Source organism: Cottoperca gobio, chromosome 3 (assembly GCF_900634415.1).
Source record: "Cottoperca gobio chromosome 3, fCotGob3.1, whole genome shotgun sequence".
Classification (NCBI taxonomy): domain Eukaryota; kingdom Metazoa; phylum Chordata; class Actinopteri; order Perciformes; family Bovichtidae; genus Cottoperca; species Cottoperca gobio.
Genome location: NC_041357.1, coordinates 1,048,957 through 1,063,705, shown reverse-complemented (window position 1 = coordinate 1,063,705; position 14,749 = coordinate 1,048,957). Strand labels below are relative to the sequence as shown.

Here is a 14,749-nt window from a genome sequence, read left to right as displayed (position 1 = left end):
ACTGAAGGCAAGGTCTTCCAGGTGTGTTTTTGCACAAACAAGACTGAGTGTGGCGCCTTTTCAGAAAAGGCTTCTTTCTTGCCACCCTGCCATACAGGCCAGCTTTGTGTAAAGCTTGTGAGATTGTCTTCACATGCACAGACCGACCAGTCCCAGCCATAAAGACTTGTAAGTCCTTCAAAGTTGCCTTTGGCATCTTGGTAGCTTCTCTGATCAATGTCCTTGTGGTTCGGTCATCCAGTTTGGACGGATGGCCTGATCTAGGCAAGGTGTTGGTGGTGCCATACGCTTTCCACTTCTTAATAATGATCTGAACAGAGGGATAGCTAAAGCCTTCAAAATATTTTTGTAGCCTTCACCTAACTTGTGCCTTCCTACAACTTTATCCCGGAGGCCTTTTGAAAGCACTTTTCCAACCATGGTGAATTCTTTGCAGTACCATGCACTACTAGTAGTGGAATCCTCAAGAAACAGCTGGTTTGATTCTGAAGTAATCAAATCACTTGAATGGATGTCCGGTGATTGGTTGCACCTGAGCAAGTTTATAATGGTATACTCTAAAGGGGCTGATCACTTAACCAAACCAGGTATTTCACTTAATTAATTAATTATGAATAATTGTCCAGAATTTTTTTATGTTATTTTTTGCTTTGATGAAGAGGGGTTATAATGTGCACATGCAGCTCAAAAATGTATTTTAATTTCCAGGGTGTAATGTGACAAAAGGTAAAGATTTTTACAGGGTATGATGACTTTCTATAGGCACTGTACATCACCACAATACTGACTCTCTATTGGCTCGCTGCTCCTTTTATAAATTGAAAAAATTAAACGTCTGGATCTGCCCCCAAGCTTCAGAGCAGAAATGTTGACTCATTATGAGCCAGCTCGCAGTCTTAGATCCTCAGGTAAGAACCTTCTGGCTGCTCTGAAGTCGAGGCGTGAATCTAAAGGGGACCGTGCTCGTGGCATCATGGCTCCTCGGCTTTGGACCGACCTGCCTGAGGCGGAAAGGCTTGCAGAATCAGTAACCTCTTTTAAATCACTTCTTAAAATCTACGTTTATAGACTTGCTTTAATGTGTTTATTTGTATTAAATAATTGTGTTTATCTATTTTACTGTTTTATGTTTCATCATCATTTGACATCAACTTGTGTTCATTTTACCTTCATTTTGTTTCAATTTAGTTTTGCCTTACAGTTTGTTTCATTAATTTGTATTTAATGGTGTTATATGAATGCCTTAACTTTAACTCTTATCATTGAAGAGTGCAACAGTTTACACTGTTTACACTGACGAAAAGAAGATTCTTATTTGATCAACAGTTTAACTCACAGCTTTAACAACTGTACTAAAACACAACTTCACTCTAAAAACCATCCATTGTTTACCGCTTATCCGGGTTGGGTGGCGGGGGCAGCAGCTCCAGTAGGGAACCCCAAACTTCCCTTTTCTACTCTAAAAACCACTTGCTGTAAATTATTTTTTGCCAGCAGAGAACACTGAGGTAGCTGCCTTTTAGAAATGAACCAGAATTGTCTGAAAAGTGCTTCAAGAAAGTTTTCCATCACTAGAAAGACATGAGCCACATTAATATTCAAACTTTCCAGTCCACTCTAACAGTGTTTGTGTTCTTGAGCAGGGATGACAGCTGGACTATGGAGCGTGCCATGGCATTCAGATGAAGCAGCTTATCAAGCAAGTCATGCTCGACAATGCAGGTTAGCCTACGCACACATATATAAGGCCGCTTTGCTTTGGTGATGTAGGATTTAAAAGGCATCTTAAAAGTGTTTGCGTTCAATAACGATGAACAGAATTACTGTGAACTTGTATTTCGCAATTCTGACAAGTCTATCTTAGCCAACATCCTGGGGCTGCAGTCTTTGGACGGCAGGTCAAAAAGGCAATGCCCAGATCAATGATATGGACACTGACATTATTTATGACCACAAATATCTACCCACTGTCATCAGTTACAAGCTGTGTTTTTATCAATAGTTCTGTATTTTTTCAAGCAGGTAAACATAAAGAAATCAACAAAGTTCATAATACCACTAACTCTGCTTAAGGATATTTACTTCCAGTTGCAGGAGGACCAATGTATGAGCACAATAATCACAGGCTAAAATAAAAGTTGCATGGCTGTGTGTATAGACAACGTAGCTCTCATCACGGAGATGGAAATTAAAATGTAGAGGCAGAAAGAAAGTCTTGTCAGTGGGGAGGATTAAAATAAGGAACTGAGTTTAATGTAAAGGAACTGATGACTAATTAAGGTTGAGGACATTATGATGCTTTAAAATCCTTTACTGTCCCAAACGAAAATGAGATGGTTTGAACCAACAACACAAGATGGGTTAATGAGAATTGGGAATGAAATATATGATATGGAACTGTTAACTCATTGGATTAGAGCTCAAGAGTTGCTAGGTCACAATGTGATATTTCTGTTATAAAATAGCAAGAAAAAAGAAAAAGTGTATTATGCATAACATCCATCCATCCATCCATCCATCGTCTACCGCTTATCCGGGATCGGGTCGCGGGGGCAGCAGCTCCAGTAAGGAACCCCAATCTTCCCTTCTCCGGGCCACATCCTCCAGCTCCGACTGGGGGATCCTGAGGCGTTCCCAGGCCAGTGAGGAGATATAATCTCTCCACCGAGTCCTGGGTCTTCCCCGGGGTCTCCTCCCAGCTGGATGTGCCTGGAACACCTCCCTAGGGAGGCGCCCAGGTGGCATCCTTACTAGATGCCCGAACCACCTCAACTGGCTCCTTTCAACGTAAAGGAGCAGCGGCTCTACTCCGAGTCTCTCACGGATGGTTGAGCTTCTCACCCTATCTCTAAGGGAGACGCCAGCCACCCGTCTGAGAAAACCCATTTCGGCCGCTTGTACCGATGATGCCATAAGGACCACATCATCTGCAAAGAGCAGCGATGAGATCCTCAGGTCACCGAACTGCAACCCCTCTCCTCCACGACTACGCCTCGATATCCTATCCATGAAAATCACGAACAGGATTGGTGATAAAGCGCAGCCCTGGCGGAGGCCAACATTCACGGGAAACGAGTCCGACTTACTGCCGAGTATCCGGACACAACTCTCGCTTTTGGCGTACAGGGATTGGATGGCCCTCAAAAGTGACCCCCTCACCCCATACTCCCGCAGCACCTCCCACAGTATCACCCGGGGGACCCGGTCATACGCCTTCTCCAGATCCACAAAACACATGTAGACCGGATGGGCGTACTCCCAGGCCCCCTGCAGGATCCTTGCAAGAGTAAAGAGTTGGTCTGTTGTTCCACGACCAGGACGGAATCCGCATTGTTCCTCTTCAATCAGAGGTTCGACTACCGGCCGAACCCTCCTTTCCAGTACCTTGGAGTAGACTTTACCAGGGAGGCTGAGAAGTGTGATACCCCTGTAGTTGGCACACACTCTCTGGTCCCCCTTTTTAAATAGGGGAACCACCACCCCGGTCTGCCAACCCCTAGGCACTGTCCCAGACTTCCATGCAATGTTGACGAGGCGTGTCAACCAAGACAGCCCCTCAACACCCAAAGCCTTCAGCATTTCTGGACGGATCTCATCAACCCCTGCGGCTTTGCCACTGTGGAGTTGTTTGACTACCTCAGTGACTTCCATCAGGGAAATTGACGATGATCCCCCATCAGCTTCCAGCTCTGCCTCAACCATAGAGGGCGTGTTAGTCGGATTCAGGAGTTCCTCAAAGTGCTCCTTCCACCGGCCGATAACCTTCTCAGTTGAAGTCAGCAGGGTCCCACCCTTGCTGTACACAGCTTGGATGGTTCCTCGCTTCCCCCTCCTGAGGTGCCGGATGGTTTTCCAGAAGCACCTTGGTGCCAACCGAAAGTCCTTCTCCATAGCTTCTCCGAACTTCTCCCACACCCGCTGCTTTGCCTCTGACACGGCAGAAGCTGCCGCCCTTCTAGTCCTTTGATACCCTGCAACTGTTTCCGGAGTCCTACCGGATAACATAACCCGGAAGGACTCCTTCTTCAGTCGGACGGCTTCCCTGACCACCGGGGTCCACCACGGTGTTCGAGGGATACCGCCCCTTGAGGTACCTAAGACCTTGAGACCACAGCTCATCACCGCAGCTTCAGCAATAGAGGTTTTGAACATCGCCCACTCAGGTTCAATGCCCCCAACCTCCACAGGGATGGCTGAAAAGCTCCGCCGGAGGTGTGAGTTAAAGATCCCCAGGACAGGGGCTTGCTCCAGACGTTCCCAGTTCACCCGCACTACCCAGTTTGGGTTTACCAGGTCTGTCCAGAGTCTTCCCCCACCCCTTGATCCTACTCACCACCAGATGGTGATCAGTCGACAGCTCCGCCCCTCTCTTCACCCGAGTGTCCAAAACATGCGGCCTCAGATCAGATGATACGATTACGAAATCGATCATTGACCTTTGGCCTAGGGTGCTCTGGTACCACGTACACTTATGAGCATCCTTATGTTCGAACATGGTGTTTGTTATGGCCATTCCATGACTAGCACAGAAGTCCAACAACAAACGACCGTTCGGGTTTAGATCAGGGAGGCCCTTCCTCCCAATCACGCCTCTCCAGGTGTCTCCATCGTTTCCCACGTGTGCGTTGAAGTCTCCCAGCAAGACTACGGAGTCCCCTACTGGAGCCCCCTGCAGGGCTCCATTCAGGGTCTCCAAGAAGGCCGAATACTCAGAACTGCGGTTTGGGGCATAGGCACAAACAACAGTCAAAGTTTTCCCCCCATAACCCGAAGGCGTAGGGAAGCGACCCTCTCGTCCACCGGGATAAACTCCAACGTAGCGGCGCTCAGCCGGGGGCTAGTGAGTATCCCCACCCCGGCCCGACGCCTCACACCTTGGGCAACTCCGGAGAAGAATAGAGTCCAACCCCTATCCAGGAGTACGGTTCCAGAGCCAAGACTGTGCGTGGAGGTAAGCCCCACCAGATCCAACTGGTAGCGATCCACCTCCCGCACTAGTTCCGGCTCCTTCCCCCACAGAGAGGTGACGTTCCACGTCCCCAGAGCCAGCCTCTGGTCCGTCGAGGTCCCTGACCATCACTGCCACCCGTGTGACAGCGCACCTGACCCCAGCGGTTTTTCCCATGAGTGGTGGGCCCACAGGATGGATGGATGGGAGGCACCACGTAGCTTCTTCGGGCTGTGCCCGACCGGGCTCCGTGGCAAACCCGGCCACCAGGCGCTCGCTGTCGGGCCCTCCCTCTGGGCCTGGCTCCAGACGGGGGCCCCGGGCTTCCTCCGGGCAGGGTCTCTCCTTTCCTTTCCCTTTCTTTCATGAAGTCGTTTTTGAACCATTCTTAGTCTGGCCCCTCATCTGAGACCAATTTGCCTTGGGAGACCCTACCAGGAGCACTAGGCTCCAGACAACACAGCTCTCAGGTTCATAGGGACACACAAACCTCTCCACCACGATAAGGTGATGGTTCCCAGAGATGTTACCTTTAAATTGCATATGATTACCTAAGTGCTTAGGGAGTCCAACGCACCAATAAAAATACCACTACTGTGTCAGCAGCTAGTCCTGCATACAGACAACTCAGGGTCAGGGCCAATTTAAATGACCATCTTCTCCCTGCTTCCCCCCCTCTCTTCATCTACCTCATGCATTAAGACCGAAAGGATGTTGGTGTGTGTGAAAGATGAAACAACATCAAATAACACACACAAACCTAATTTCTGATCCTTTTTACATTAAGAGTTCTGCTTCAAAAGAATTCCTTGGTTCCAGGCAGCTGTCATAAAACCAAATACCAGAAACTGCTTTCCTTCAGAATCTGCACAAAGTCTGCCAAATAAGTTATTCTGTAAAAATTAATATTGGGCGAAGGTAAATTATAACATTATCATGATGTGTTCAATTCAGTCTAGTAAAATTTAGTTTTTGGTGAGAAACTTGAATAAATTAATTTGTTTGGAGGAGATGTTTCACAGCAATATAAAATAGATATTAGAGAGGGAGTTATGATCCGTTTACTTCCTGACAAAAAACAGTATTCAAACAAAAAAAAGGGAGTGTATGTTGAATATTGTTTTTTTTAGCTGTGGTATCGAGTATTGTGGAATTTCACTGGTATTGGTATCGACTGCTAAATTTCTGGTATCAAGACATCCCAAGTTGGCATATCACATTAATGCGGGTGATTTAAAAAAAAAATGTTTTATGAACATCGTGATCTGCATTTATCCCAGTCACTGTCACATCCAACATCCACAGCACTACTTTAAGGAGCATATCTTTGCAAATATAATATACACAGTATTGACTGAGTTAATCTCTGAATGTAAACTATTAATTAAAAATGTATAGTATTTTTGAAAATCAATACAGTATCACAACACAATTGCAATACTATACTCTATCAATATTTTCCCTGTCACACAGTTCCGTTTGGCAGAAACATATGCCGGCGTATATGAAAATTAGCTAAGAATTTGTCAGAGTCCAAATACGTCCAACTTTTCCACAGCGGTGTTGTAGCTGACGTATACATAACAAATTATTATACGTGTATCAAACATTGATAGCGTATCACTTACTTATTTAAAACGTATCAGAGCGTCTGGCCAACGGAGCTGGAAAAGTGCCATTTGGTTCACGTCATGCTGATGCTGGAGAAGGGCTAAAATGCTGAACGCTAGCTGTACTGTAGAAACACGTTTAATAAGTTACTCCATCGTCGGGCATAATCTTAACATATGGTAGGAATAGGTTATCCACTCATTATCAATAAATTGGCTGTAGGATTCACAGTCAGCCGACGTAGCCTATATCTAACGTACCTCTAACGTAGTCACGTAGGTATTTACATACTATATTTACGTAGGTAAGTATTCACGTACGTATTCCGTATTCACGCATGTCTAACGTAACGTAACGTCTGCATATCTTATGAAGCACACGTTGGGTGCGTCCGGTAATTTTGAACATGCTCAAAACATCAGCGTTCAACAACGCACCCCAGCATAACACCGTCTGCGCTTAACGAATACTACTTATACCTTACCTTACCTTATATCAACGTAAACCAGCGTATTGCCGATATTTTCTATACGCCATATTTTTGTATACGTTATGCATTTGTTGGGTATTCGTCTGATACATTTTGTATAAATAAGTGATACGATATCAATAGGTTAGACATGCGTATCTGTATATGTTCACTTTTTCGATCCGATGAAAAGTTGGACGCATTTGGACGTATGCGCCGGCATAATCAAGTGCAAGGCACTAATCTTGTCGGTTATCGTTGATAGGTTAACAAGGGTTGGCTATCGATCAGGATAAAAAAAACTTCATTACATTGCAGGTCATTCATTAGCATCCATACTTGTGCACACAGTTATTTCTCTCATGTGTTGGTGGAGACCAAAAACTGAGCTAAAAGAGTGCATTTTATTGGATTTATATTCATCATGTGGACACAAACGCAACTCTAACATGCTAATGTTGTTGTTGTGTCTGTTGGAAGTGAGAAGTGATAATATGTCAATGTTGGGTTTAAAGCATGTTAGGGTGCTTAGGGTGTTAGGGTGCTAAAACACATCAGTTAATGAGGCTTTACAAATACTATAAGAAGAAATAATATGAGTGACATATAATGCAACAACAAGAACAAAAAACAGTAACACTATTCTCAGAGCCCAGTGTCTTTGAATACAATCACTGCTGCATAGTATGGACCTGAAACTAGGAATGTGCCGATCAATCATTGTTTTGCCCCGATCAGGGTCTTACTATTAAATTTAGTTAAATTTAGTTATATACTATGAATAAAAGTTGAACTAGAAGAATGTGACTCCTGAAGCTGACGTGATGCGCTCAGCTGATGCGTTAACTAGAGAACACTCTGACGATGACGCCTATTCTGTAGGTTTCAGGACTGTGACAGAGGGCTTGGTTATGATCACATGGATCAACCCAGAGATGGACTCCATCACCACCCCCATCATCACCACCCCCAGCACTCTGTGCCTCCGAGCGGTGTTACAGAGTGGAATTTCTTCCATCACAAGTTACTCAAATGATTTATCTTGCAAGAGCAGAGGAAATGATGTTGTCAAAGAGATCAAAACTGAAAGCTTTATAATGGTCAACCTACTACCCTAGAATCTAAACTGGCCCCACATGTAACAATAATTTCTTTATGAGGGGCAACTCTAAAACGTAATATTAAATTCTAGAATCCTATAAAATCTCAGATTATATGACTTCACACAAACTCTGTGTCAAGGAATTATTTTGTGACTTCCCTGAAAAAAAGTATTTGATATTCTGTACAACCTTTTATGCAGCACAAAGTACAGCAGCACCCTGTATAATCTCCTGTCCTGTGTTTTTCACTTTTCTTCTTCTTCTTTGGGTTTCCATACAGCATAATAATAATAATAATAATAATAATAATAATAATAATAATAATAATAATAATAATAATAATAATAATTGAATTTATATAGCGCTTTTCGAGACCTCAAAGCCGCTTTACAATAGTAGGGGAAGTGGGGGGAGGGGTTAGGACGAGGGAAGAAAGGGAAAGAGAAAAGGAAAAATAAATAAATAATAATAAAAATAATAATAATAATACGGTTAACAGCATAGTTATTTATCTAGAGTATATGTGATGCCTTTATTATGTGATGTACTGGATCTGCTCTCTTGTATTATTCAATTTACTGATGTTCTACTTATGTCAAATATTTTGTGTTTCTGTGTCATTTAAAAGTGAATTTAAAAACTGTGTCTCTACCTCTTTGGCTTTCCGCTGCCTGTCCTTGTCCTTGTCCTTGCCCTCATCTCCAGGGTGGCAGGAGTAGGAGACTGTCCTCCAGTCCCGTGGAGAGTAGGTGATGCTGGCAACCTTTGACTCAGTGGCACTGTTCTCCTCGTTCAGCGAGCGGGACGACCTCCTGGTGAACATGCTCTTTCTCAGAGCTTTTACCCTGAGGCTATCGCTGTTACTCCCATCTAAGCAGCACCACTCCTCTGAAGGGCCATTGTCCATTTTTACATTGTGACCGGTGGTGTGGCACTGGAAAACATGGGGTGAGAGGGCAGTATGGAGATGTGGATGAGGATGGGGGTGTGGCTCGTCAGGTGTAGCATTGGACCCGGATGCAGACGCCGTCTCCCCGCGTTTCCCATTGGCCTCAGGCTCCTGGATCTTCTCGTCCAGCTTGTTGAGTTTGGAAAGCACCTGGGAGATCTCACTGCGGACCCCCGACAGAGACTCCAACTTCTTCTCAATCTCACCAATCCTCATAACCAACTTGCACACACTTGATTTGAGCTCATCGTCTGTGTTTTCCAGCGAATGGAAGAGGCGGTCCAGCTTTGACTTGGCTAGTTTGACCGTGTTGCGTTCAGGGGAGCTGTCGCCCTCAGACTTCAGCGTTACCTGAGAGAGAGAGCCATTACTGTTGTAGCATGACGATTGGACAACGCCCAGAGAGTCACAAACACTCATATCATCCAGAAAACGAAAAATGTCACTGATGTCATCACTAATGATCTCAGAGTCCTCATCACAGTGTTTGAAAGCGTGCCTTTCTCTGTCACTGTACTTTGCTGGGTATTCCTTCCCCTTCTTCTTCTCAGCCTGCTCTGTTTGAGTCCCAACACTAGAGGAGCTGTCCCCTCCCTGAAAGGATGGACTGTTCATATTTTTGTCCCTAAACCTTTTGGCTGCTTCCCTTTTCTCTAAACCCGAAAGCCCACTTGCCATCAAGGCTACATCCTTGTTTTTTATTCCGTCACTTTTCTTTGCAAAGCCAGAGGGAGAAGCAACAACCTTTTCCTTTGGGCTCTGAAAATGCTGCTCGTTGTCAGTTCTTCTGATGGGGACATTGCGATGGAAGGTTTCTTTGAGTGGTTTGCTGTTCAGAAATGATCTCTCCAGTTCTGGAGGCCTCTCTTCTGTGTTGAGACTGAGGCTCTTCACCGGCCATGGCGGATGCTTCCCTGCTTTGTTATTGTGCTTCCTGCTGCTGACGCACTCGGAGACTGTGGTCGGACCAAAGTATGTGGATGCCTGTAAGTCGTCCAGGCTCTCATGCTTTACCCTCCGCCTGTCCTGTAGAGGGGAGTTGAGTGTCGGCTCAAAGTAGGGGTTACTGTAGGGCAGTTCAAAGCTGTGGTTGAAGAAGGTAGTAGGCTTGTGCAGCTCCTTCCGGTGGTAGCTTTCAGCGGCCTTACTGCCCTGCTTGCCTTTAGCAGTGATCACCTACAAAAGTAACCCAGACAAGAACTGATTGATCTTTAAAAGACACTAACACAGAAAATACAGTGTACTAAATGTAAGATTACAAAATATCAAAAAAGTTTATATTTTAGAAACCAAATGCAAATGGATAATTATCTGAGTGAAAACATGTATACACTGTAAAGGTAAAACTATTTCAAGGAGTATTCAGTAAAGTTGTGTTTATAGGAACAATAAGACTTCCATTATGGACCTCCGATCTTCAGAATAAAAGGGATGGGAGGTTGGTGTTAGTATGTAAAATATTGCTATAAGAAAATAATTAAGCGTTCATACTCATTAAACAAGAGCAGAAATGAATAACGGAGGTCAGAAAATAGAATAGTATAATTCATCCTCCCATGTGTGCTGAACATAACAGTTGGACCATCAGCCAATAAGAGCACTGTGAGAGTCCTACTTGATAGTTAATGCATACATCTATATGTAAGGATAAAATATGGGTTAGGGGATGTATTTTGAGTTATAACGCTTCCATTAACAACCAAAATGCTGCAACCTCTTTTGTTTTCTATATGTCTATTAAGTACAGTATATGGAATCTTGCATATTTTCCCTATTTTTCTGCAGTGGTGGAAAGTGATAAAGTACAGTGTAGACCTTTACTTCACAATTATTTTTAACAAAATGGTGATTAAGTGCTTTTATTCTGAAACCAGATGTCCATTTTTCCACCCAAGTTAACATTGATGTGTTCAGTAATAATTACTTGTACAGCTGGATATTTGATAATCATTATGCTTTGTTAAACAATGACAACTTTTCATGATTATTAAATAAAAAATATATAATCATATATAAAATATAATCATACATAATATAAAATCAGGTGATGCAACATTTCTTTTCATTGTGTACTCAGCATCAGAGGAACACTGAATATTTATATGACTATAATTCTTGCTAACTTCCACTTTTTCATTTGTTAGGGTTATCACTAGGACCTGCCAACTACTAAACTGAAAACATTAAATGGAAACAGATAAACAATGACACGTAATTCTGGTAAACTGGTGAAACAAATAGAGCTGAAAATATTCTATTAAAAAATATTGATGATTATTTTGTGCATTAATTGTTCAAGCAGAAATAAAAAATATTAGTTGGTTACAGTTTTGTAAACATGCTTCACAAATGGCTTTTGTTTGTTTGTATATTGAATACTTTTGTTTAGTTTTCCGAATGTTCAGACAAAATAGTTTATTTGAAAAAAATGTTGTTGGGTTGCACATTTTTAAACTCTTAAATAAATAAAGATTTCTTTGATTCTTTAAAATATTGTGTAGTGTCTTTTTTAGGACAACACACATTTTAGTTACTTTTCAACACAACACAAACTAATGAAACATTTATTTTAGTCATAGTGGATGTTGTAGTGTTCCAAACCCTGACAACAGCAGAGGTACATTAACGTTGTATCAAATTTGCCCTCCATCTCTTACGTCCTTCAACAACATCCTAAAAATATAAACACAAACCTGTGGGGAGAAGGCCACAACGTTGTGGAAGTCCTCCTTAAAGACGTTCCTCTTCTGGATGGAGGAGTGAACAGAGAAGGGCTCGGGGTGGCCGATGTGCTGCAGGGACTCCTGGTCGGTGGTCGACTCACTGTCGATGTCCATGGGAAAGTAGGTGCTCTGCATTTCACAGGGTGGGGAGTGCGGACTGCCGCTGGAGTACTGGGGCAAATGGTGCAGCTTGTCCAGAGAGGCTGCTCTACATTTCAGGTCCTTGTTGACACCCAGAAGGAAATTAGGGTCCGAGGTGGGAATAAACGGCTGGCAGTTGTTGCATTCAGATGATTTAGGACAGGGAGTGGCGCTCTGAGGCACAGAGTGCTGCTGGGGGCGGGGATGGTGGTGGTGGTGATGGTGTCCATCTCTGGGTTGATCCATGTGCTCATAACCAAGCCCCCTGTCACAGTTCTGAAACTTATAGGAGTCATCGTCAGATCTGCACAGCTCCAACGACTGGTTTTTGTGGAACTTGTGTCTATGCACTATAGGGAGCTTGTCTTTCGCTATGCCTCCGTTCATCTGGATCAAGTTGAACATGGTGACGATGTCTGCCGCCACTATGAGCTTCTTGGATTGCGGGTCCTCCATAGAGCAGCGCATCTTGTCCTTGAAGAGGGTGGCTGGGAAGGCGGGGTCCAGGCAGGCTGTGTAGAAGAGCAGGCTGCGGAGCTTGGCCAGTTGAACCAGGTCGAAGCGAGCGCATAGGGACTTACACAGGTCCTGGTAGGACATGGTCTTGTGCTTGGTGTCCAGCTCATCCAGGATCCGCACCAGGAACACAGAATACTCCGGGAGGGGGTCCATGGCTGCTGGGTGGCAGTAACAGGCCTACAGAGGAGCTCCTACGTCAGGAGAAGCTTGGCACCTGGAAACCACAAATCTAAATGTTCATTCATTGCTAATGGGTTGTCTTTTACGCCATAAGAAGAGACAAATAAAGCATCACAAAATCAGAGATGCTCACTTAGGCCTAAAAAGACCCGGAGGGGGCAGTTACACTGTATATAAAGACTAATTCAAAATTAAACATAGTTTGATGAATTTATTACACATTGTCAAAACGAGGATTATAATCAAATCCACCTGCATTTCAACAGTAACAGCAGCTGTAGGGCAGGTGTGTAGCCCACACAGGGAGATGCTTTAATTCAGTGGCATCAGCATACCATTACTCACCCTGAGTAGTTGGGAGCGTAGAGAGTCATCGGATGAGCTTGGTGCAGCATAGCAGTCTCTCATAGAGCTAACAGAAGGGAAAATAAACTCTGAGTAACCAAGCATCATCTGGCTCCCGATCTCCGACAAAAGCAAACGAACTTTAACCCATCCAATTATCCGTCAGTCTAAATAAGAAACAACATCTAAATCAAACCAAACGCACAGTGTATGCTCACATGCACGCGTAAATGCTGATAAAATAACATTCAGTGTCCCGGTTGGTGTCGATGATAAGCACGGAGCCCTCCTCCCGAGCTCCATGAGTCCCAGCAGGCTGCACTGTCTCCATTTTCCGACGTTTTCCTCTCCCTTCAGGACTCAGTCACAGCAGCGATGCTGTGCTGAAGGGGAATTGAAACTGCACGCTGTGCTGAAAAATAACCAGTGTCATACTAAAAACAATTAACACATTAGGCTACTGAGGGTTTCCGCTTTTCAAAATAAGAGCCTCAGAGAAAATCAAGATTTTTTTTCAGCTACAGATGTGGAAGAAGTATAGCCTACACCTTGTATGTACTCAACAGTATTTTATTGTTGTCCCTGGTCTGGGTTGAAGTCATTTTAACTATGTTATATACAGTTTGGTAGTCACATCTTCTAAAAGACCAATACATTTTGTATAAAATATCAATCTGTAAAGTAACTATAGTACAACCATAATGTTGTTAAGTACAAATAGCTCAAAATGTAAGTACACTACTTGTAGACTAAACATAGGCTACTTAGTTACCTTCCAGCACTGCTTGAGACTACTGCTTCTAAACTAGTGTCTTACAGTATTACTGCTCTTTTACCTGCCACTCTTCTGGGCAAACATTAGGTCAATCTATATTTAAAATAAATACAAATGAAAACAAAATGCTGCAATGTTAAACATCTTTCAAATACAGATAATTATTAAAGATTGTTTTAACTGGATTTGAAGAACAACTTTAAGAATGTTGAAAAAAACACTTGTTTTCACACTATATTTCTTTTAGGGAATTCACTAGAAGTAGGCTGTAACTAGAGACCATCTTGTGACAGGATCACATTAACGCGACACCAAATCTGGCCAGGGGTGTAAAGTGGGGGTGGCGGGGGGCAATGGCTCTTTCCTCACTTCTTACCTTGGTACTTTTGGCGGCCTTGCTCAGATCACATCCATCTTCAATCCAAGCCTTCATTATAATCATTACATGATGTTTGCAAACATCTGCTAACATCAAATCTTATATCAATAAGAACATTTTCTCACTAATTTGCTGTATTACATGTTGTGTGTGTGTATGTGTGTGTATAATATATATCACTCAATCACATGTCACTTTTTATTTGTGTAGTACTTTTCATACAAAATGTGTAGTGTTTCACACAATATATAAAGACTATGTGTGTGTTAAATAATAGTAAAAAGTATGACATCCGTACATTCTTGTCACATCATGATGTGTTGTGAATTGAATTAAAAGTAAATATATAATTTGTCATGAACACTTTTCTGCTCATGTGACAAAGACAAAACAATGGACAGCTGATGCAACTGTGCCAAACGTCATATTTAATTGACGTCTTTAAAGTAACAGCTCCGGAGCAAGGATGTTAAAAGCCTGTTACTTTGACTCCTCTCCGCTCTTATCTCTATCAGCGTGACTAATACGCGAAGAGAAGAGGCGAGGAGGTACAAACTGGGAAATGAGAAAGGCCGTTTGATCTCATTTTCAAGGGAGACTTGGCAAA

The 14,749-nt window shown here is 43.3% G+C and overlaps 1 protein-coding gene across 2 annotated transcripts in view; it reads right to left on the bottom strand.

Annotated features, from left to right (window-relative positions):
- Nucleotides 1-13,294, bottom strand: part of minar1 (membrane integral NOTCH2 associated receptor 1) — a 29,053-nt gene extending 15,759 nt beyond the window's left edge. The window contains exons 1-4 of one of the 2 annotated variants that reach the window (XM_029428563.1): nt 12,989-13,294; nt 11,774-12,677; nt 8,784-10,256; nt 8,494-8,516 (exon numbers count right to left, since the gene is read on the bottom strand). In XM_029428563.1, coding sequence (XP_029284423.1) covers nt 8,508-8,516; nt 8,784-10,256; nt 11,774-12,616 — 2,325 coding nt within the window. In that variant the 5' untranslated portion in view covers nt 12,617-12,677; nt 12,989-13,294 and the 3' untranslated portion in view covers nt 8,494-8,507. Of the gene's footprint in view, nt 1-8,493; nt 8,517-8,783; nt 10,257-11,773; nt 12,678-12,988 lie in introns of those variants that run through there. The other variant, XM_029428562.1, reaches the window with a different exon arrangement.
- Nucleotides 13,295-14,749: the final 1,455 nt, after the last annotated feature.